This window comes from Culex pipiens, chromosome 3 (assembly GCF_016801865.2).
Source record: "Culex pipiens pallens isolate TS chromosome 3, TS_CPP_V2, whole genome shotgun sequence".
Lineage (NCBI taxonomy): Eukaryota > Metazoa > Arthropoda > Insecta > Diptera > Culicidae > Culex > Culex pipiens.
Genome location: NC_068939.1, coordinates 172,467,715 through 172,492,401, shown reverse-complemented (window position 1 = coordinate 172,492,401; position 24,687 = coordinate 172,467,715). Strand labels below are relative to the sequence as shown.

Sequence of the window (24,687 nt, the reverse complement as noted above, 5' to 3'; positions counted from 1 at the left end):
ATGCGGCGTTGGTGTGTTTACCTTTCTGCACTCTGCCGGTAGATGAGCTTCGCGGGTTTTTCGAGGCCGCACTCGAACTGCCACGGCCACGGCCGGCCCTTGGCATGCTGGAGCAGTAAACTCGCGGATAAACACTGTTAATTACGGCGAAAAAATCGAAAAGTTTGAGGAGCTCCGAACAGTTGACTGTTGCTGGCTGGTGTTGCCAGTCCCGATCGAGAAAAATCAAATTTGCATCGAAATTTTGTTTTTCCATTTTTGGATAAAGAATATAGTTTTTTAGAAATAGGCATTTTAAGGTGAATTTTTGAAGAAAAGATTTTTGTATTTTGCAAATTAATTTATGAAGCACCCGTGCAAAAAATATTTTCGAAAGGCTGAGAAAATTCATGCCACCATGCATCACAATCATGCGACCGCCGTTTGGGTGTAGCAATCAGCAATCCGATTAACAATGTCAAAAAATTAATGATGTTGGAAATTTTCTCAGCTCTTCGAAAATATTTGTTTGCAGCAGTGCTTTTCCCTAAATTTTTAAATTGCAAAAAACCTTATTTGGAGTTTTTTTTTGTTTGAAAAGGTCCAGTAAACCAAATTTACATTTTTTTCTTTCTGGGTTTTTTTTTGCGAAACCGCCTTAAGTCAGGGGTATTTAAACGCCCAAAATGTAAAAAAAGGTTTATTGGAACTTAAAAAATATTCCATAAATATTTTTCGATAAAATTTTATTTCAGAGCCACTTCCCAAGATACAGATTTTTTGAATATTCACAATCCCTTTTGACCATCCCATGAAGTTATATGGAGCCTTGTACGAGAAAACTAATGATGCAAAAAAGCTTTGACGTTGGGATAGCGTGGAAAAAGTTTCATCCATATCAAAAAGTACAAAAATCTCGAAAAAAAATGCAAATTTTAGAAGTTTCTTTGAATAAAAATTTCTTTTTTCAAATGGGAATCGAAAATGGCACTAATTTCCTTCATCAAAAGTATTGAAATTTTCGATATTTTATTATACTTTTTGCAATTTAAAAATATTGAATAAAAGAAGCTCAAAAAATAGTACGAAAAGACATTTTTTCCACCATATCTTTTATATATTTTTTAACCATCACCACAGAACTCGGCAATTTTTACTTTATTTTGCTCAAATAATTTACAAGAATTCTTCAAGCTATCAGCAAACCCTAGTTTTCGATAAGGCGTGAATCCCGGGTAGCTGATGTTGAAAGCTTCAAACGTGACTTGCACCCCGAAAGGCACACTTGTTCCGGGCTCAACTCTGGTCCCAGTTGTTTTAATTGCTTCCTCGAAGGCTGCCTGCTGGCTGGCTGGCTGGTGGGAACAGGAAAAAGGATTGCACTCGAGGTGGGACCCACCACCCAAACAACTCGTCGTTTCATTAGGGAGGAAAAACCCCATTTCGGGGGGAGATAATTTATCTGACACTGCTGTTTGGCTTTATCGAGCCTGATAAGATGGGATTATACAGTTTCAAGCCGGGATCACTTTCGAATCACTTGGGTGGACTCTTCGTTGAGCGTTGGATATATCTTTATAGCCAAATTATGGCAGTAATCGGCACACATTATGCAGAGTGGAGCTCGTAGATAACGGTGCGGAGTTCGTTACCTTCCTTTTTGCCGGTGGGTTGGTGGAACAAATTGCTTTGGGTTATCCCTTTTGAAGGTTGGAAAGGAAAAGTTGTGGTTTGGTTTGGATTCGAAACACAATTGATTTATTGATTAGCTTTGATGGGATCGGTCGCCTTTGTTCCGCTTAATGAGACCAATTTGAATCCTTTTGAAGCACCGGTTGAGAAAACCACAACAAACAAACAGGAAGTTAATTATGAAAAGGTTTCCTTTTTTGGAAGATTCTCTGAAGGAGAAATCAAATTATTGAGCTTTTTTACGTTTTCAATTTGGATTTAGGCATCCACATTGTATTTTTAAATGAATTTGCTAGGTTTGCTGATAATTTTATTTATGACATTTACATTACCATTATATTTCAAAATTGGAACAAGGCTTAGAAATTTGATAGTATCAATTTCGAACCATAAATTTCTACAATTGGAAATGCTTGCCACACCCGCTGCTGTAACTGTTGAATATGCATTCCTTGGAACACAGCTGGAGTGTATGAAATTTAATATTTAAACGATGTTTTCCATCATTTACCCTCCGTTGGCTTTTCCTCGTTTCGAAGACGTTTTACATGGCAAAGCTTTGCGCAATGTCGTGGCTTCGTGAGGGTTGCAACTACTTTAGGAAAATATTTAATTTTATTTGGTTGGAGCATTTAATTTTAATTTTTAATTGTAATCAATAAATATTTGTAGAAGAAAGAGGCAATTTAATTTAATTTAATTCGTTAAAGTCCCTTCAATCGATGAGCTTTACTCAACCCATGAGCATCCAATTTCAAGGTTACAAGAGAAAGTAACGATGTAAAAATAAGCGAATCATCGACAAAACGAGTGGAAGCTACACCGGATGTATCGCCGTTAACATGTAATGGTACGTCGTAAAAATCATAAATATGCAAACTCAAAACACGGAGAAGATAATTGAAATGTAAAGTTGGCGGCAGTAACTTTACTCGGACTCGTGAGATGGAAAAAGTTGAGCAACTGCACGTATGCAAATCTGGCCCTGGCAACACGTGCTTGCGGCGTTATAACGAGGATCCGTTACATCCCAAATTCCGGAGAAGGGATTAGAAGTTGTTATTGCATGAGGGGTAGTATCCAAATTTGGGTAATTTAATTTCAAAGCAATTTTCTGTAGAATTAGCATCATAATTCGGTTATATCAATTTTCATAAAACTTTGACAGTTGTTCATACAAAATACTTGAATTAAAAAAAAATGAAATCGTTATTCTGATCGATTTGGTGTCTTCACAAATGTTAATAAGTATTGTCGAGAAAAGTTATGAAAAATGTATATGCGGTCCAGACTCGATTATCAAAAGCCTCGATTATTCAAAGTTTCGATTAGTTTCGAAGGTTTGTATGGGACTTTGGATAATCGAATCAAGAAAAACATTTATTTTTCGTTTTTTTTTCTTTTTCTTGTTTCAAACATCAAATTCGAGTTCTGTGACCCCATTTTTCATTTTGCATTTTTTCAATATTTTGTCACCGTCATCTTGGATTTAAATTTTTTTTTTTTTTTTTTTTTTTAGGGGTCATACTTAACCTCGACAGTTAAAAATTAGAAAGCTGAAAAAATTTTGTACTGTACTCTTGAAATAATAACCCATATTTTGTAACAAAAAAAAAACAAAAAAAAATTTTGAAGAGAAATGTTTTCGGATATGGTCAAAGCATTTAGCAATTTAGCAGTGTTGCCACCTTTTTTTTAAAAATGATTTTAGTAAAACAACAACTTTTTTTCAATTGCCATGAAGCATGAATAAATGAGCATGAACAAGAAAACTTGTTAAAAAAGTGACTTTTTCAGCAAATTGAAAAGGGGTTGCGAAAATGTATTTTATTATTTTTTCTTGTCCAAGAAATCAATGTTCCTTACAGTTATCGTTTAAGAAGTGAGTTCTTAGAACTCCTCGACATGCCGTTAAAATGGGACATGCCAATTATCAAACTTGAACATTTTGCCTTCCTCACTGAGGTAAGGCTATAATCCTGCTCTAAAAATGAACTTTGTATAAAAACGTCGTAGACCCACCTTCATGTGTACATATCGACTCAGAATCGAAAACTGAACAAATGTCTGTGTGTATGTGTGTGTGTATGTATGTATGTGACCAACAAACTAGCTCATATTTCTCGGCACTGGCTGAACCGATTTGACCCGAACTTATTGCATTTGACTTGGATTAGGGTCCTATAGATCGAGTTTTATACAGATTGAAGTTTCGCTAAGTAGTTCAAAAGTTATGTATAAAAATGTGTTTTCACATTTATCCGGATCTCACTAAAATGTATGTAAACTATGTCCGGGTCCATCATCCGATCCATCGTTGGTTAGGTCATCAAAAGAACTTCCCAACGAGTCCAAAACATTGAAGATCTGGCAACCCTGACTCGAGATATGGCCCCATAAGTGATATTGATGTACTTTTTGGAAGCCGGATCTCACTTAAATGTATGTAAACTATGTCCGGATCCACCATCCGACCCATCGTTGGTTAGGTAATCAAAAGACCTTTCCATCAAGTCCAAAACATTGAAGTTCTGGCAACTCTGTCTCGAGATATGGCCACTTAAGTGATATTGATGTACTTTTTGGAAGCCGGATCTCACTTAAATGTATGTAAACTATATCCGAATCCACCATCCAACCCATCGTTGGTTAGGTTATCAAAAGACCTTTCCATCGAGCTCAAAACATTGAAGATCTGGCTACCCTGTCTCGAGATATGGCCACTTAAGTGATAATCATGTTCTTTTTTATTCCAGATCTTAAAAAATAGAGGAAATTTGTGTACAGCCATTGATGGTAATGAGTGAGGAAGGCTTTAACCACATAGGTGGATTAATTTAGTTTTTAAAAATATTTCTGCTCGAGAAATCAAAAAATTGCACAAATGTTTCATATTTTGACACTGAAAATAGGTTTTGTCCTGAGATATCGCAATTCAAATATTGCATTTTTGAAATCAACCCAAACATTTCAAAAGGTTCAAAAACACACAGTTATGACTTTTCAAATGTAGGGATTGATGTCGAAATATCGAAAATATTTTCAAAATTACATAATATAGTCATTGATTAAAGTCAGAATTCCAAAGTTTTCCATCAAAAATTATAATTCAACTTTTTATGTTTTGAAAATCTAGTTTCAGATCAACGAAAACAAGAAAATAAAGAGAATTCAAAACAATCAAGTTTATTTTTTATACTTTTTAAATGTGATATTGTAAAACATAATTCTCAGATATTTCAATAAGATTCACCAATTTTGAGATACTACTACCTGATGATAGTTTGAAACAGGTAAATAGTAACTTCTAAAATTCATACAAAAGATTATTTTAGCAAAAATAATAATCAATATGATGATTCTTCTTGAGAATTTTGAGATAGACTAGGTTTAACATGCTATCCTGGGATTATATAAATAATTTTTGTGTATATGGGGCCAACTGCACTCGAAAATGATATTTGAGAAGGGCGTAAGTTATTCAAATATTTTTGTATTTTGTAATTTAAAAATTACTATACACACAAAAAAATTAAGGTAATATTCATCAGGAAATGGTATGTGTCAAAAAAAATGCGTAATCTTACATAAAAAAGGATGAATTTTCATCAGTTTCTGGTGAATATTCATCAGGTTCACATTTTTATTCAGTTTTTTAGGGTATTTGCACCAAATTCTTCTCCTTTGCAAATAATAACTGCACACAGAATATTTGCACACTGAAAATCAAACCCCTTCTCCCCGCTCGCCTAGAGTGGTGCGTGTCTCACTTTAGAACAGTTTCAGACTAGGAAGTGTGTCTAAGATAGTTTTTTTTCTGCTGAGGTAATAAAGTGGTACCTAACATTCAACCTATCAAATTTTCAACATTCCAAAATTTAACTATTTCTTGCTGTGTAACTCGAAGCCTTTGCATCGTATCAAAAAGTGGTCTAGGACAAACTTGTAGGAAATTGGACGGGCTTTTTAAATAAATACACTGAAAGAAAAATACACGCCAATTATATGTGATTTATCAACTCTTTAGTTTAACAGATACATTTTAAGGTTATGTCACGATTTTTTTCCTTCAATTTTTTTGAGAAAATAGCTTAAATGTTACAAAAAGACACACGAAAAATGTAGGATGGTATGTCTCACCTTAAAAATACAAAAATCATTTATTTACTTATACAATTTTTTTGAAAAGTAGTCTAAATGTCGAAAATTTTAAAAGCCGAAAGTGGGAATCGATTCTCAGCGGTTTCAAAAATAACATTGTTGAAAAAACAGAGGTTTTGACACATTTTTTTTTTTGGCAATTTCTATATGTGAGACTTGATTCTCAAGTCTCGAAAATATTTTCACCGGAAAGCTCGTCCAATTTCCCATAAGTTTGCCGTGTTAAAGTCTAAAAAGTTTCATTGAAGTCAGAGAGGGTCTAGAAAAAAGTACCTGGAAATGTCCTGTATTGTGCTTGAATTGCTCTGCCACAATTTTGAAATGCAAATCATATTTTAAGTAAACCTGAAAAAAATCATCAAGCCGAGGAAGAATCAACCGGAAGAGGCCACTTGAAACCAGCTTAAATTGATGGCGTCTCGCGCTTCAAATCTGGTTTATATACTAAGACGGGCGGGGGCACGTTAATGGCAACTGCTGCAACCGTAAACTTGCTGGAATAATTAATGCATCATAACTTTGTACGGTGGACAAACAAACACTGGTCGGCCGGCTGGCGAAAACTATTGCAGTGTCTGCAGTCTCGTATATCTTGAGCTGCTTAGTGCTGATCGTAAGTTTCATTTTCAAATCTACTTTTTGATAATTTTTCATGTGGTTAAGATTTGATTAAAGTTGACATACTTGATTTTTTGGAATTAAATTTTTATGTGAATTTTTTAAAAGATTTCTATATCACTTGCTCTGTGAAGCAACCCCAAGGTAGGCCTAATGGAATGGATCAAGAAGCAAGGGACCATCGTCTTCTACGGGGGGACCATTTGTTTATGTACTGCTCTGGCATATCGTTAAAATTAGTATTCAGCACGTGTCATCCGGAATTACCGGGCAAACAATTGCCGTGAATGGAGAGCCTACGTCACTGGGTAGAGTGCGCTGATAAAATAACTCTCAAATGAACTGTTTAAGTTGCAAAATTTTATGATTTAGGAAGCATAACTTAAAATTCGAATTAAATTCTAATTGAATTCCCGTGTATTTTTAAGAGCAAACCAAACAAACCATCAATAACCATAAACTTTGCAACTTGTTGCTTTTCGGTACTAAACTATCCGTAACCGCTTTTAGAGCGCTGACGCAATGTTGCTGTTACTTGACCAGACAACCCAAATATTTGCAAGCTCAATAGACACCCACCCCCGCTTAATGGACTGATGTTTACACGAATCACCACCTTATTGAGTGACCAATTTAGCCAGGAGAGCTTTACCAGCAGTAGGTCAATATTAATATGTTGAGGTACAGTTCTGGATTGTGCAAATATTTACCGGTATTGGCTCTTTGTGTGTAAAATTAACAGAATTGGTTCACATTGATTTAAATTAAATACAAGTTCAAACGGTCATAAACCCACCAACACATCAAAGCATGTTTAGTCAGTAGCTGCGGTTAGTTTGCTTTCCCTGTTACATGAATGTTGATTTCAATCTGTCGTCGCTCAGGGAAGGTTTCCAAGCCTGACAGTGATATTTTGTATACTCTGACAAAAGCTGCTTGAGATTTTAAATCATTTTGTAATGATAAGTATTGAAATCAGTGGCACCCTACATTTTTGTGCAACTCGGTACATTTGTTTTGTAAAGTTGATAGCTTCCCAGAGCTTTTCAGGAAAAAGAGGAAGATGCAAAAATATCAAATTTTATCATTTCAATTTTATCCCTGAATGTAAAATTTTAAAATAGTATTCTTATATTTTAATTTTAAAGTTTGGGGGTCTGAAAAATGCTTCTAAAATTGTTAACATTTTTTCCAATTTAACTGTAAATGTTTTCAAATCAGCAACATTGTTGTACACAATAAAAAAAGTGTTGATGATTTTAGAAACATTTCAATGATTATAAATATGACAGCGTAGAGTTACCGGATAAGTTTACAGGATGTCTATCCGTGAAGGATGTTGAAAATGCAGATAATTTTTATCATCTCTTACATGCAAAGTCCAATAAAATCAAACCTTTTTATTCTGATGAGATGCAACCGTTTAGAATGAATGAATTTTCAACACCAAATTGTTTTTCGAATGGTTAGTTGATCTTTGTTGACCAGAAAATTTGTTGCTTCTTTACTATCTTCGAAAATAAGTTTTCATTTCCGTAATCATGATCGCATTTATTGTTTTGATTTGAAACATAATCTTGTTTATAAAGTTGATCAAAACAAAATAACACGGGACACGTGGTGTGGCAAATTTTGAGTCGAGATTTGTCTGATCACGCCTTCCGTCGGACGGGGAAGTAAATGTTGGCCCCGGTCTAATCTAGAGGGTTAGGTCGTTAACTCAGTCCAGGTGTAGGAGTCGTCTCCCTGGGCCCTGCCTCGGTGGAGTCGCTGGTAGGCAGTTGGACTAACAATCCAAAGGTCAGTTCGAATCCCGGGGTGGATGGAAGCTAAGTGTAAAAAGAGGTTTGCAATTGCCTCAACAACCAAGCCTTCGGACACCTAGTTTAGAGTAGTAATCTCGCAATCGAGAACGCCAAGGCTATGCTGTAGAGTGAATAAAGTTTTTTTTTAAATAAATAAGTGAGCATGAATTGAAATCTAGAGCAGCATTTGAAAAGAGCGCATTTGCATTTCTCTGCTACAACTATTTTGGAGTTTTCCAGGCAATAGGAATTATTTTACTAAACCCATAGTGTTAAATGGTAGCTGGGGAGGTCAGCTATTGTTTCCCATTTCGAAATTTGAGAAAAAGTTTCTTGAAGCTTAAGAAACAGTAAAGCAATTATCTACGAAATCGGTTGTATTTTTTATTCCGGCTGAAACTTTTTTGGTGCCTTCGGTATGCCCAAAGAAGCCATTTTGCATCATTAGTTTGTCCATTAAATTTTCCATACAAATTTGGCAAATGTTCATACAAAAATGATATATGAAAATTCAAAAATCTGTATCTTTTGAAGGAATTTGTTGATCGATTTGGTGTCTTCAGCAAAGTTGTAGGTAAGGATAAGGACTACACTAAAAAAAATGATACACGGTAAAAAAATTGGTGATTTTTAATCTCACTTGTTGTCACTTAAACTTGATTTGCAAAAAAGCAATATTTTTAGATTTTTTTAATTTTCTGATATGTTTTAGGGGACATCAAATACCAACTTTTCAGAAATTTTAAGAACGGGCAGAAAATCTACGACCGAGTTATACATTTTTGAATCAAACTGATTTTTTCGAAAAATCGAATTATTGGTCGCAAACATTTTTCAACTTAATTTTTCGATGTAAAATCAAATTTGCAATCCAAAAGTACTTCAATGAAATTTTGATAAAGTGCACCGTTTTCAAGTCATAGTCATTTTAGGTAACTTTTTTGAAAATAGTCGCAGTTATTCATTTTTCTAAATCAATGCCCATGTTTGCCCAATCTTGAATTTTTTTTTTGAAATGCTGAGAAAATTCTCTATATTTTGCTTTTATGAACTTTGTTGATGCGGCCCTTAGTTGCTTAGATATTGCCATTCAAAGATTTAAAAACAGGAAAATTGATGTTTTCTTAGTCTCAACCAAACAACCCACCATTTTCTAATGGTCCGATTTTCAATGTTAAAATATGAAACATTCGTGGAATTTTCTGATCTTTTTGAAAAAAAAAATATTTTCTATTTTTTGGAATCAAGACTAACATTTTAATAGGCTTTTTTATGGCATTTTCTATATGACAGACTTAGTTTTTAGTCTCCAAAATATTTTTACCGGATAGCTCGTCCAATATCTCATAAGTTTGTCTTTGACCACATATTTTTTCAACAATTTTTATTTTTAAAACCGCTGTAACTTCACAAGAATTCGACTTAGGACAATGGTCAATATGAAGAATTTTATGTAAAATTGTTTAGAAAATCGACTCTCGTGTTCGGTTTTTGAAAATTTTGATGTTTAGAGCAGTTTTGAAAAAAAAACAGTTTCAGTAAATGATTTTTGTTTTTTTTTAGGTGAGTTGCTCGATCCTGCATTTTTCGTGAGTCTCTTGTAACATCTTAGGTTATTTTCACAAAAAAATTGAACAAAAAAAAATCGTGGGCTCACTTTCAAATTTGACTTTTATACTAAACAATAAAAAAATCTTATAAAAGTGGAGTGTTTTTTTCTTTCAGTGTATTTTTTTCGGAAAGCTCGTTAAATTTCCTACAAGTTTGTCTTTGACCACTTTTTGATACGATGCAAGGGCTTCGAGATACAGCAATATTTAAATTACGAAAAAAAAATATTTAAAACACAACGTCCTTTTCAAATGTCATTATCGAGTGTAACTGGCTCCATATACACAAAAAAGGCTTACAAAGTTTTATTGAAACTGGAGAGGGTCCGGAACAACCGATTCCCGATTTGACATGGAATTGCTCAAATATATCTTTAGTGAACATTCTTACAATAATTACATTTCATTTTCATTCTAATTGGTATATGGCTAAATGGTCTTCATCTTTTTTGTACTTTTCGTTCTATTATTAACTGATCACATTTATTTATTAACTTCAAATTGTTTAATATTTTTGCACTGAAAAGAATATATTTGGGTAAAAAATAACTTCAACAACTTATCCTAACTAAAAACTAACAAACTTAATTCATAACTTTTCATGATTATTTCGATCACCTTAAGAAACTAGTAATAATGATATCACTTCACTAAAAATATTTTATAGAATGTTCCTGCAGAATTGTCTTTTATAGTTTAGAAAAAATACATATTTCAATGCTTTTTTGTTGCAATTCTGTACTCAGAAACTCCTCATAAATTCTTTTTTTTTTCAACCAAATATTTAAAATTGTTTTTGATTTAATAGACTTCTATTTTCATTAAAATAGAGATGCGTTTTGAACAAATATTTTCTTTTTTCTGTTTTATGCCGATATTAAAGGGGCCTTAATATTTTTGAAATAGTTTAGTTTGTTTCATTAGAAGTGATAAGTGACGAATGACCTTTCTAGGTTAAAGTCACGGTAATAAAATAAAAGACTACATTACAAGTGTTTCAATAACCGTTTTATCCAGAAAGGCTATATTTTCGTTTGTTACAACCGTCATTTGGATCTGAGGGGTGAGATTGGGTCATACAAATTTCAGTATTTATGTATGACCCAATCTCACCCCCCAGACCCAAAGTCACCCCTGATGATGGAAGTTAAAAATTATATGCTTTTTAAACGAGATAACCCATAGAAGATTTACATGTAGAAAGTTGTGTTTTGATTTTTGATATTCGATTAAAAAAATTCTATCGATGAAAATACGGTTAAAAAAAAAAATGTGTTTGTTTTTTAAATTGACGGAAACGGCGTCTGGTAATAAAAAAAAACAATTTGATTTAAAAAAACGTTTTTGAAAATTTTGGTCATTTGGTCACCCAGAGACTACTTTGAATCATATATATTCTCAATCAGGAAGGTGAATCGTAACATTCTACGTATAACAAAGGCCAAAATCAAAATAAAAAGAAAGCTCTAGCTTATTGAATAAAGCTATTTTGTCAAGACTTTTTTGAAATATCAAACATTTCGAAGACTCAACCAAACTAGAAATAAAAGATTCAAATTTTGCTCAGTACTTCATAAATTTGATTGAAATTTTTCCCACTTATCATTTGTTTCTGACACAAAAGGTCCATTCTCCAAATAAAACTCCAAATTGTTCTCTTCTCCTTCCACAGCCCACACCCTGCACGCGCTGATCCTACCGGAAGTGGATCATCCACCCCACAACCCCTTAACCAGCAACGGTCATCACCAAGACCTGTCATCAAATGCACCTCAGGATCATCCAGCAGTCTCCAGCGGCGAAGAACCCCTGGTGGACCTGGCGAGCCAAAAAGCGGCCTCGGTGGCTCACAGTAGTTTTCGCTGCCAGGACGGATACTTCCGGTGCAACAGTACGGTGCAGTGCATCGCCCAGCGGTTAAACTGCGACGGAATCGTGCACTGTGACGACGGGTCGGATGAGCAGAATTGTGGTGAGTTCTGGATTTGACGGTTTTGTGCTGTGTTGTGGTTTCGTGTTAGCTTTTGACTTTAAAGTGAGTTCTGTAATTGTTCAACGCCTAATAAATTTTATTAATTTTTTGAAATTTCAATTCTCTACAGAAAACGCCGTTGCCAACTCCTTCTGGGACCACTTTTTCCGAAAACGTCCAGCGGCCATCAACGATCATCTACCTTTTGGCCCGTGTGGTAAGTGGACACCCCGCTAAAAATAGCTCTTGCTCTTTTGAGCACCTAAGCCGACGGTGTTATGTTGAACGTGCTCAAAGATGAACGACTCCTAGTAGAGGTGCTGCAAAAAGTGACCAAATGGCACGCTGGGAAAGTGCTTTGAAGGTGTCAATGACAAAATTTTCAGAACACCCTCTTGTTCAAATCCTCGCTACGTGAGAGGACATCCAAAAGAGTTACGCCTGCCCAAGTCTTGCTTACAGTGACAAAAAATTGTCAAGTGTTATTAAAATTCAAGTTTTTCTAAGTTTCATGGAGAGTCTTCAAAGTTTAATGTAAAATTGTTGCAATTTTACATCCTAAGAGGGGGCTATTGATGTTCCACGCTTCTCAAAGCGATTATTAATTGCAGATTCTTCCTCCCTTTACAGCATGGAACGATACCAATAACTCGTGCCAGTGCCGGGCCACGGACGTCCTGTGTGACTACAAAGGGCTGACCAAGCTGCCAGCGTCGTGGCCGATGCAGAATGTGACGTTTTTGTAAGTATTCTGCACTCTCGTTAATGTATCACAGCAGAAAGATAGTTAAATTGAATACATTGTTGACTTCCTTCCTGGTGGAAATTTATTTTTTAGTAAAAGGTAACAATAAAGAAATTCATTAAATTCTTTGTGCACAGAAACGGTGACCAAAGATTATGAATGATGCTATTTTTTTGCTGATATAGAATTGCGGCGAAAAATATTATACATCTGATCATAATTGGAACGCCAGGGATTTTTTTATATTTGAATGAAGAATATATCTATATGATTTTTTTGAAACCAAAATTGATTTGAGCGAGAAGCACGTATCATTTGTATTTGCAAAATTATGACACAAACTTAAATAACGTTGTGCGAATAAATTTCAAAAAAAAAGTTATCTCCAGATGAATTATTACGAGAAATTATAAGGACAACTATTGCATCCTTCACAGGTGAAAAACTGAAACAGATGTCTCGATACATCTCTTTACAAATAGAACTCAAACTATGAAATTGTCCCTAAAATGTGTCTTTGATTTCAGTTACTCCCTAATTTTTTTTTTTTACCTAAGTGTATCCGAAATAGTTTTGTGCCTTTTTGTTTTGGGCAAAACAAAGAAAAATAATTGAAATTAAGAGCAGAATTTCAATATTTCAATGAAAATACAAATGGAAAATGGATTATTCACACGCTCAATCGATATGCAATCATTAGTTTGAAAAGAAAAAAGATTTGACGAATAACTTTTTGCGGGTTTATACATCGATGATTCACTAAAATATTTTTTTCAAAAATAAAAAAAAAAATGAACTATCCCAAACCCCTCATTCAAAATGATGCTAAACGCAGATTAATGCATTTTAAATTAATTTCGCCTAAATTTCCATTGAATGGTCCAGTTTGTGGGGTGTTTTAGAATTTTTAAGGGTTGACGAAATAGCTTTGCTGAAGGGTCCAAAGCACTATCTCCAAACGGGATGAACCGTTTTTTTTTAATTAAGCTTAGGGTGATCATGAAAAAAGGGTTTTTAAAATACTTTTATCATTTCAAGTTTACATTGTAGCTGATCTTCTAGACTCTTGTAGAGCTCATAAAATCAAAAAAAAAAATCTTTCAAAGGAACGAAAATCAGACCAGGCGAAAAACGTTGAAAAAGGGCTATTTTGAAATGTTGATAACACCAAAAGGTGATGGAGTTGGACCACGTTCTTGGAAGCGTCTGAAAGTACACATTCCAGAATACATTTGCTGAAATATCTGATGGTTTTTCTTATTGAACTCATTTTATCTTCGGCAGCGAATGATCAATAATGTTAAAGCTGCCAGAAATAATGAAAATAACAAAAAAATTAATCATAAATGAAAAATTAACTTTTTTTAAATCGTTTATTTTAAAAAATTTGATTGAATAGAGCGAAATTCTCTTTTTTAATAAAAATGTTCATTTTGAAAAGCTTTACAAATATCTAGAAGGACTCACTAATGAAAAATTAGATCTTATGGTGGTAAAAGTAGAAATTCAATTTTTGACATTGAAAATCGGACCGCTGGTTTGAAAATTGAGTGCTGTTTGGATAACAGTTAAACTTCAAATTTCATTTTTTTTTATTTTAGCGGCTACATTTCAGGAACGAAAAATCAATCTTCGGTGTTTTTAAAACAAATTGATAAGAAATATTCTCTACTCCCTGAAAAAAATTGGCATGAGCACGCAAGGGCTATTTTTTCAATAGAAAAAAAATCAGAAAATCAAAACGGTTTTAAAACTGTGCAGTAACGAAATTTAATGTCGATTGTACACCAAAAATGCTCAAACCATCCTCTTTAACGATCCCCAGGTCTTTTGTGGTGTCTGTTAAAAGTGTCTGCTTGAACCTAGGAGTCCAAAGGCTTGAATTTAATCAGATTCTTATTAGAAAAAAAAGTTTATGGATAAAACACTGGAAAAAAAATCAAAAACAATTCTTATGCTTGAATACATGTAACGAACTTTAAGCACAATCCACAATCAGCTAAATCAGGGGTGCCCAACCTTTTGGCCCTGCGGGTCAGATCTGATTTTTCTGAAGCAGTGGCGGGCCGGAACTAGAATTTGATAAAAGTTGAAAAGTAAACACATTTTTTTTTAATTTTCTTATGATTGGGTTCTTTTAAAGTAAATACATTAAAGAACTAGTGTTGCAAATATGTTTCATATATCTTGATTTTAAGAATGCAAAGCAAAGATAACATTCAAAAATGTGTTTATTTGATTTATTTTAATTTTGTTTGTGCCTCCGTGTACGCACGAGTGCAAGCAGCAGTCAAGTGCTCAGTGCTCCATCGTTTTTTCGAATTTTACCGTGATTAGCCGCGTAATTTACCGTGATTAGCCGCGAGTTTGCTCCACCAGCATGCCAAGGGCCGGCCGTGGCCGTGGCAGTTCGAGTGCGGCCTCGAAAAACCCGCGAAGTTCGTCTACCGGCCGTGTGCAAAAAGGTAAACAAACCAACGCCGTGTCGACCGCCATCGCGCCTGGGAGTGTGTGCGCCAAAGGATTTGACCCGAAATTATTGCACGCTAATTACCGCGTCCAGGATCGCAGCCCTATTAGGCTCCGTTCAGCTACTTCCGGCAATCCGTCGACCGATGGCGCATCAACATCCGCCAACATTCCCACCAGTAACAAGTTCGCGAGACTGAGTGACGAGGAAAGCAACAACAACAACACCGACGGTAGCACTACCGACGACGACGACGACGACGATGGTCGTGCACGGAAGAAAGTGATTTCGCCAAAAAAAGTAATTACTCCAAAGGAACGACGACCACCACCAAATTTTGTTTTGGACACGTTGGCGGACGATGTTGACGAGCAGCTGGAAGGCCTCGTGTACTGCCTCAAAATAGGTAAATCGTCAGTGCAAGTGTTCACATTTGACCAAAAGAACTTCGACCTGGTTGTGGAGAAATTGAAGTGTAAAAATTTCAATTTCTACACATTCGACCCCGTGCAGAAGACCGCTGTTAAGATCGTCTTGCAGGGGTACCAAGACCGCCCGACCTCCGTCCTCAAGGAGCACCTCTCGGGTGTCGGAATAACGCCGCGAGACATAAAAGTCCTCTCGCGGAAGACAACAGTCACAGGTACACACACACTGTACCTGTTGTACTTCGATCGCGGCACCGTCAAACTTCAAGACCTGCGGCGGACTAAGGCGTTGGACGGTTTTTGGGTAAACTGGCGGTTTTACTCAAAAAATCCGACGGACGCAGTGCAATGTCACCGATGCCAGAAATTCGGCCACGGCTCGCGGAACTGCAACCTCCGGCCCCGCTGCGTGAAGTGCGGTGAGTCACACCTCTCGGAGGATTTTTTGAGTAAAACCGCCAGTTTACCCAAAAACCGTCCAACGCCTTAGTCCGCCGCAGGTCTTGAAGTTTGACGGTGCCGCGATCGAAGTACAACAGGTACAGTGTGTGTGTACCTGTGACTGTTGTCTTCCGCGAGAGGACTTTTATGTCTCGCGGCGTTATTCCGACACCCGAGAGGTGCTCCATACCGGTAATTACCGCGGATGCGTCGCGCGCAAGTCCTACCTCGAGGAGCAGGAAAAGAGGAAGAAGAAAGCAGCAGCGTCCCACCCTTCTCCGCGAAGTACGAGTGCAGCCGTTCCTGCAGCTGGCCAGCGAACGGTTCCAGCGGACAATTCAGCGTTCCCTCCTGGCTGGGGGCGATCGTTTGCCAGCGTGGTCGCTGCCGGTAGCGGCAATGCGGCCCAGCAAGAAGTCACCGGGGAAGATCTCTTTACCCTGCCGGAGTTCTTTGCTCTCGCGGGGGAGATGATGACGCGGTTCCGGAGCTGCCGTAACAAGGCGGAGCAATTTCTAGCCCTCGGGGAATTAATGATTAAGCACATCTATAAAGGATAAAAAATTGTGATCTAGTTTTAAGCTTTCTCTATTTCTATCCCCTTTCCCTTGCAATTTTAGTAAGTTTTTTTTCTTATCTTTTTCTTACTTTCGGTAACCCCTTAACTACAAGCAACAATTGTTCCAAAATGGATTACGATGTAACACACAGCTGAAAGGAACTCCAAAACTCTGTTATGTATTCCAAAAGAACTTATTGTATATTGATAATTCACCAATAAAACCGAATTGAATTGAAAAATAATTTTGTTTGTTTAAAATTGTATAGATATTGTTTTTGACGTTTGCAATTAAATACTTTGATATATTTTTAATATAAAAAAAACATTCAAATTTCAATGATCGTTGCAATTTTTGAAGTTTTTGATACATTTTTTGATATTTTTAAAATATTTGCAGCGATCTATTTTCTGTATGAATAATTTGATTTAAAAAAACAACTTTATCACTAAAAAGTTGTTCTGGAAAAATACATTAGTTTTGCTTACTTATTTATAAAAAAAAAGAAAATAGAAAAAAAAACTTCAATTTGAAGTAAACATAGTTGAAACTGAAAGAAATAAAATTTAGTCTCTTTTTGCCGTCGCGGGCCGGATGAAATGGCTTCTCGGGCAGAACTTGTTTTTTTTTAATTTTTATAAAGCTTCGTCAAAGTTCGTCAAAGTTCTAATATGTCAACATTGAGTGCTTGATGCATATACATGTCGTTCCCCTATTTTGCTTTTATTGTGTTCAATAATTATTTTTAAATGCAGTAAATTTGTTAAAAGGAAAGAAAAAAAAAATATTTCCATAGAACTTTAATATTTTCCTGGAAATAGAAGTGATAACACTTATAATATTTGATGAACAGAAAGAATACGGCAAGGTTTTGAACCAAGATTTAGAAATAATGAAAAAGTAGCCAGGCCAGCCAGCCGGGACCCGCAGTGTTGGGGTAAACGTGGTTGCCTCTCCCCCCAGTATGACCGGGTTCGATCCCAGACGGTCCCGGTGGCATTTTTCGAGACGAGATTTGTCTGATCACGCCTTCTGTCGGATGGGGAAGTCAATGTTCTAAGGTGTAGGAGTCGTCTCCCTGGGTCCAGTCTCGGTGGAGTTGCTGGTAGGCAATGCTGTAGAGCGAACAATTTGATTAATTTTTATTTTTTTGCTCCTCCTTTTGTCCACGAACACAGTAAAAAAAATTACCAAATTTTCAATACATATTGTTTATTCAAATAAGGTGATTTTAACCATTTGGATTAAGAATTTTTTTTTGCCAAACGTCCCTCTAGTTTCATAGTTGAAAAAAGAAACTTTTAGTAGCCAAAAAAGTATAGGTAATCGCTTAAATTTTCAAGTTATCGCGCTTTTAGTGAAAATGTAGATTTTTTTTCCGTTTTCGTGCGATGCGCGTCGAAAAACCATCTTACATAAATATCACGAGGAATCCCATGATCGTTAAAACGTCATTTTAAGTTTTCATACGACTTTTTTGAATGTTTCGGTAGATTTTTGAAACTTTTTTTTCTCAAAAATCCCATCTATCATTCGCGTCAAAGAGAGCTAAAATCGATTGAAATCGCTCGAAGTTATGTTTTATTTGTTGAAAAATGCGGTTTCTGAGAAAATCGATGAAAATGGCAGTTTTTCGGACCACCCTACCTCGGCGTAGGTTACTCAAACAATACAATACGGGTCTAATTACCTACCGGAGAACTTTTTTTTCGTTTCATGCTGCTTTTTCAATTGGAATTTCTGTATAATTAATAGATTAATAGTTCATCGTTGCAAAATAATCAAAACAAATTGGAACGAAGTATTTTTGATGCATTTTGGGCCTTACAACCAAAATTCCATAATAATAATTTTCAATTAACTGCCCTGCATTATCATTCAATTTTGGTCTCATCAAGCATGTTGCCACTGCAGGGTACGTTTCAATTTCATAAACATGTTTACCTTACTGGAAGATCAATCAGGGTGCAAGCTAACAACGAGTCTTACCAGAGCAACCATTCCAATTTCCAGTAACAAACATCCATCGTATCGTTTCATACTATTGTGCATTGCACTCACATTTCCTAACACGTAGTTGATATCCTTTCTTTCGGCAGGGACCTCACCGGCAATAGGTTCCCGGTGCTGCAGATGGATGTCTTTGTGAAGCTTCCTGCACTGGAGACACTGTAAGTATAGTTTGCCTTTTTCAATTTCTTGGAAAGTATCTATAGTGAAGCAACACAGATTCTCCTGCGATGAATGGATCAACATTTCTTTCCAGCTTCAGTGGATATTTTTTACCCTCCAGTTCGTACCATTTCAATCAGCACCGTGTCAGCTTTGATTTGTTATACAATGACATATCATTATGGTGTTGAAATATGCCTGAAGCATCGTGACTTATGGGTGCGTTAAAGTTTCAACATTGGCACCGTGCTGAAGAAACCTTGCAAAAGTTGATTCTAATTGAGTTTGCAATCCCTTGAACCGGCACCAATCATCAAAGTGCAGCTATTCATCAGTCCAATTGACAAATTGTTGACATTCCAACCTCTCTCTCTCACTCTCTTTTGTAGCGTCCTGAAGCACTGCCTGATTGAGAAGATTGAGGCTCCAACCGAAGACATGACCGAAATCATTGCCATGTAAGTATTCTGGAATAACTTTTTAAAATTGTCAACAAAATCCAAAGGTCTTCTTATGAAAATCAAGCATTAACATTTTGATTATATTATTTTGCAATATACCCTTTCGAAATGTTACCACCGATGTGACCCATCTACGATGGATTCCCACACTATCGAAAGATTGCAAAGCAAGAATCATTGAAGTACCGCATGATGGTCCAAATGGTTATTGATAGCATCTGCTGGGTGTGCTTTCCTTATTTGCAACAGAGAAATTTTCCAGTTCATTGAAGCTGGTTTTGCTGGTAAATTTATTGCTCATGCAGAGCATTTTAATTGCCTCCAATTTGGTTGATATTTGGTGTACCAAATTCATCTCCAAAAATTCGACTTAATTAACTCCAAGTGCTGTTTGCTATCTGAAATGAAAACTTTAAAGTTTCTTAATTTCGTTAGTTTTTTTGCGACAATCAAATAAAGCCATAATGACCGGGGCGCTGAGAAAGGGGACCACAATTTTGTGCTGGCGCCAAAAAGCGCACAACAGGCGATAAATTGAAACCTTTTTGTGGCAAATGTGGTGCATGCGAGAAATGGGACGTTTTTTTGGTTGGGATTTCCAAAACGAGCAGTGGAACTTTAAACAGGATGGAAAATGCAATGTCAGGTCATAGGTTTAAATTTTTTGAAGAGAAATGTAAATTTGGTTTAATTTAAATCGATTGTAAACTATTTTGAATACACTATATAACGATTATTTTTGGATTTTTACAAATTTTATATGCAGGGACTACAGATCAGAAAAAAAGATTAGATTAGATTAGATTAGATTAGGACTACAGATCAGAAAAAAAGTAAAACTTCAGCAAAAAATAAATCAATCTTAAAGTCAGTGATATTTTGATGTAAATGTAATCATTCAATCAATTAAATTAGTGTTATTCACCAAATCCAATTTTTTGCTTCAGAGAATGTGGGTGTGTCCAATATTACTCCAATTTGACATATCTTAAACGAAAGCAACGGGAGCAGAAAAAGACACAAAACTGCTTCAGAGCAAACATTCTTATATCGAATTTAGTAGTTTTTTAATAGGTAATTTCTCAGTGCACTGAAACGATTATTCTTAAACTATTATTTTTTAAGTGAGTGCCTACACAACTCTCATATCATGATTTGTAAAACAAATTATAATTAGTTGATTTGAATTGACGTTCTTTTGTTTAAAATAATGGGAGTTGTATGTTTGACATGCAAAAAATTTACCCAAATATTTTTTTGAACATTGTTAAAACCGCCTCATTTAATTACTTTTTTAATAGTTTTTTCTAGCTTTGGTGATCGCTTATTCTGTAGTAATCCTTAGGGTTCCATAAGTGTTCTTTTTTCAAAAACATTTTTGTTGAAAGTATTTGCCCATACAATTTTTGAAATTATAACTTTGACCAGGCTTTTAAAAAATTTAGAGATTTTCTCTTATAAATTTCAAGTCATATTTTCAAATTTTGCAAAATGCTTTATTTAAAAAAATATTCTACTATAAAATATTTGCCCTATAAAAATAAATTATTTGCCTTAGGTGTCATATCTATTCCATTCTATTGTTGTGCAAATATTATTTCAAGTTTATGTCCCGCCCGTTTAAAAATTTCCTTTGAAAAATCAGGGGGTAAAAAAATAATTACTCACTATTTTTTTAATTGAAAACAAAAACATGTAAAATCAATTGTAAACTGATCAAAAATCATTGTATAATGCTTATTTACGTATTTGATTGCAAAAAGAGACCATTAAATCTTTTTACAAATTTTGAATTTTGGGTCCACTGACGAAAAAGTTTTAGAAAAAATATATTTTCATAAATTTATTGATATTTTGCCATTTTTTGATAGTTGCATACCTGCAATGATGTTTAAAGCATTTTGTGATACTTTCCACCTTATTTATATTTTTTTTGTTAATTTGGCATGAATTTTGGAATTTAGTTTTTTTTATCTCGACCAGAGCCAGGAGACTAAAACTTAAAATTTAATTATAAATAAAAAAATGTGGTGGCATTATTTAATGAAAAATTAACATAACATATTGTGTTTCAAATATATTCATATAAAATTCAATTTTTTCAATCAAAATTGCCTTTGTGACTTTTTTCCTGAGTCAGAAGAATGAAAAATCTTAAAAAATCTGTTGCATTATCATGTTTGGTTTTAAAAAAATAATCAAAAATACAATGTTTTTTGTTATTGTTTCTGGAATAAAAAAAAAAAGAAACATGGGTTTTTCACTTTGAATTGTTTTTTGTTAGTATGAATTCTTCCAAAATTGAAAAATCCTTGAATATTACGAAATTTTATTCAGCCTTGCCTTAGTTTAAAAATAATTGACAATATTGTTCAAACAAATAAAACAATAATAATTAAAAAAAAAATTCTCATGTATTTTTCATTTTTAATGGAGAAGTTCTTGATGTTAGTGATTATAAGGTCAATAATTAGTGATGATTAAAACTTTTTTTTTATGTGCGACAAAAGAACGAAAGGCAAAAGGTCGAATGGACAAAACGTCAAATGTGGAAAAAAAGACAAAAAAATTACAGTTGTTTTTTTTGTGATTTAACATAGAATACATCGATTAAAAAACATGTGCACGAATAGTCTGTATGTTCTGTATTTTTGTGTGATTTTATCCATTAATTAAATAATGAGCAGTTGTACAGGGGCAGCAGTAACCTTTTTTTTAAACCATTTTTTAGAGTTTATCCTTTCCTAAAAAAATTGTATGATAATAATTCTGAGTTATCCCATTTTTTCATAGATGAGCTGTTCTGTGAAAAAGAAAAAGCCAGACTTTAAAAAATGTTTTGATAGATTTTCTATGTTGTAATTTGAATTTCACTGACGTTGATGAAACTAATTTTTATCTATTATTTGTGCTGATTTTTAAGTATATTTTCAAAATTTTCTTCTTCTTCACCAAGTGGTGATAGTTTCACTCTTCCACAAATTATAAAGAGAACCATTCGTCAAACTTTGATTCCTTTGTAATCAGCAAACTACAGCGCGCTTTCCTTACGTTCCAACCCATAATCCGTTCTCCATTTTGCCCCCGTTTTGATTCGCAGTCATCTCGACCAGAACCGATTAAAATCGCTGCCGGATATCTTCTTCCCGCTGGAGAACAGACTGAACACACTGTGAGTAATGGGTTTACCTCCCCCTCTCCTTCCAACAGGATGTGGGCGGTAGCTCCAGTTGACAAGTGTTTAATAGACGATTTCCTGCACTTCTTCCCGGTCCCCGGGTTTTTCTGCACTTTCAGCATCCTGAGCGGAAATCAAATAACCAAACTCGGTGCTCGCAACTTTGAGAACCTGGAATACCTGGAGGAGCTGTGAGTACTTGTGGGGGTTGATTGCGGAGATTGGGTTTTGTTTAACTGATTTAAAATTGATGATGTTTTTTTTTGCTCTATTCCTCGGCAGCGATCTAAAGGACAACCAGATTGAAACGATACACGAGGAGGTGTTTCAACCGCTGAAGAGCTTGGAAATTTTGTAAGAGAAAATATGATTCTATTTGAATAATTTTATTAGAACAATACCTTTCAGATATCTGAACAAAAATCGACTCACCACACTGGTTCTCGGAATGATTCCGCGAATTCCCACGCTGCGGACGCTGTCGCTGGCCCAGAACCACATCCGGACGATATCGCTCGACGCGCTGGATTTGCCCGAGCTCGAGCATCTGTATCTGTCCGAGAATAAGCTGCGACTTATCTACAACAGTACCTTTAGTAAATTACCGAATTTATTAGGACTGTAAGTAGCCAACCAGATTCCAGCTCGCCAAACACGTCCATAAACAGTAAACTGTAATGGGATTTTCCCGTTTCGTTCCGCTTTTTCCAGATTTTTAAATGACAACGAAATAAGCTACTTCCAACTCGGTTCGTTTGCCGGAATCAATAATATAACTACCATGTAAGTTTGCGTGCACTCTTTAGAGATTACTCTCCCAAACTCATTTGGCAAACTGACAAACCCTTCCAAAACCAACCACAAAATCCTTTCTCAATGTCGACAATACCGCTAGAAAAGCTGTGGTACTTGTCGACTCGACCAGACTGTGTTTGTGTGTATGTGACGAACTTATCCTCCACAGCACAGACAAATAGACGAGACTGGGTTTAAAAGCTACACAAAACTAGCGAGCCCCTGGGTGGCCCTAGGTTGCGCTGAAATTTGTTTGTACCAGAGGAACTGTTCAGAGAAGCATATCTTTCCCACCTGAAAAACAAGACAGACTACACACTTAGTTTTTTTTTACCGAATTCGATAGTTGAAAAATCGGTAAACCGCCTGTCAAATAACAAAAACAAATAAACCGAACAAAATGTTACCAAAAATCGGTAGCAAGATATAAGATTTGTTTCGTTTAGAATTTTCGAAATTTAATAAAAATAATTTAACCAAGTTTTCATATAAATCTTAAGATTTCTAAAGAAAGATACAAAAACTGGGGTTATTATATTGTAAAGCTAGATTTTTTTTTATTCCACATAATTTTCATTTTTGAGCATTAAAAAAAAATTCCGGCACAAAATGTTTTATGTGTAGGCCATACACACTAGGGTGGTCAATATCTGGGCTTTCTCGGGGCTACCCCTTGAAATCAAAGATTGACCCATTCCTAGGCTAAATTCCAAATTTGAGCTCATTCTGATCTTTGAGCCGGCCGCGCAGAAACGGTCATTTTCAGAAGCTAATAACTTTTTATCAAAAAATCCTAAAAATATGGTGTCTTCAAGAAAGTTGTTCTTAATTTAATGAAGGTCCTACATCTGAGAATTTATAAAGATTGGATGACTTCCACAGGTAAAAGCTTTTCTCGATACATTTTGACGATTTTTCTCATACAAAATTCAAGCGATTAGAGGGAGGGGTTCCCGTGGTCAGAATGAGCTCAAATTTGGAGTTTAGCCTAGTACACACAATAAACCCTAATACACACTTAGATTTTTGTACCGAATTCGGTAAATTTTACCGAATTTTCCGAACAACAGTTCGGTTAGCTAAAAAACTACCGAATTTGGAAAAAATGTTACCGAAACAAAAGTTTGTTATTGTTCATGTTACTACCGGTTTTCGGTAAATTTTTGAGACGGTTTACCGATCTAATCGAAATGCATCAAATATTTTATTGAACATAATGTCCAAAGTGTCAACTTAGGCTAATTGATGAAGTTCACTGGTGCTGAACCAGGGAGGAAGTTTAAGAATCATTTTCAGAATTTTGTTCTGAATCCTCTGAAGTTTTTTCTTCCTGGTTAAGCAACAGCTTGTTCAGCAGAGCATAGAGCATGTCAGGTCTGAAAATTTGTTTATAAATTGATAGTCTAGAATTCCTGTTTATGAGTGGAAACAAACATTTAATATACTTATTACATTTAACCTGTATTCATTTAATGTGACCCTTGTAAGTAAGGTTCTTGTCAAAAGCAAGTCCAAGATATGTCACGTATCCTTCCACTTTAAAATTTCCTCATTCATCTTGATAATGTCTAATTCGGTTAAGTTATCCTAGTGTGCAACG

At 35.2% G+C, this 24,687-nt stretch overlaps 1 protein-coding gene across 1 annotated transcript in view; it reads left to right on the top strand.

Annotated features, from left to right (window-relative positions):
• LOC120423524 (relaxin receptor 2-like) overlaps positions 1 to 24,687 on the top strand; it is a 92,921-nt gene that overhangs the window by 19,941 nt on the left and 48,293 nt on the right. Inside the window, exons 2-11 of the mRNA XM_039587374.2 lie at positions 11,538 to 11,837; positions 11,968 to 12,054; positions 12,468 to 12,579; positions 18,581 to 18,652; positions 19,043 to 19,111; positions 22,215 to 22,286; positions 22,412 to 22,483; positions 22,575 to 22,646; positions 22,701 to 22,913; positions 23,004 to 23,075. Coding sequence (XP_039443308.1) covers positions 11,538 to 11,837; positions 11,968 to 12,054; positions 12,468 to 12,579; positions 18,581 to 18,652; positions 19,043 to 19,111; positions 22,215 to 22,286; positions 22,412 to 22,483; positions 22,575 to 22,646; positions 22,701 to 22,913; positions 23,004 to 23,075 — 1,141 coding nt within the window. The remainder of the gene's footprint in view (positions 1 to 11,537; positions 11,838 to 11,967; positions 12,055 to 12,467; positions 12,580 to 18,580; positions 18,653 to 19,042; positions 19,112 to 22,214; positions 22,287 to 22,411; positions 22,484 to 22,574; positions 22,647 to 22,700; positions 22,914 to 23,003; positions 23,076 to 24,687) is intronic.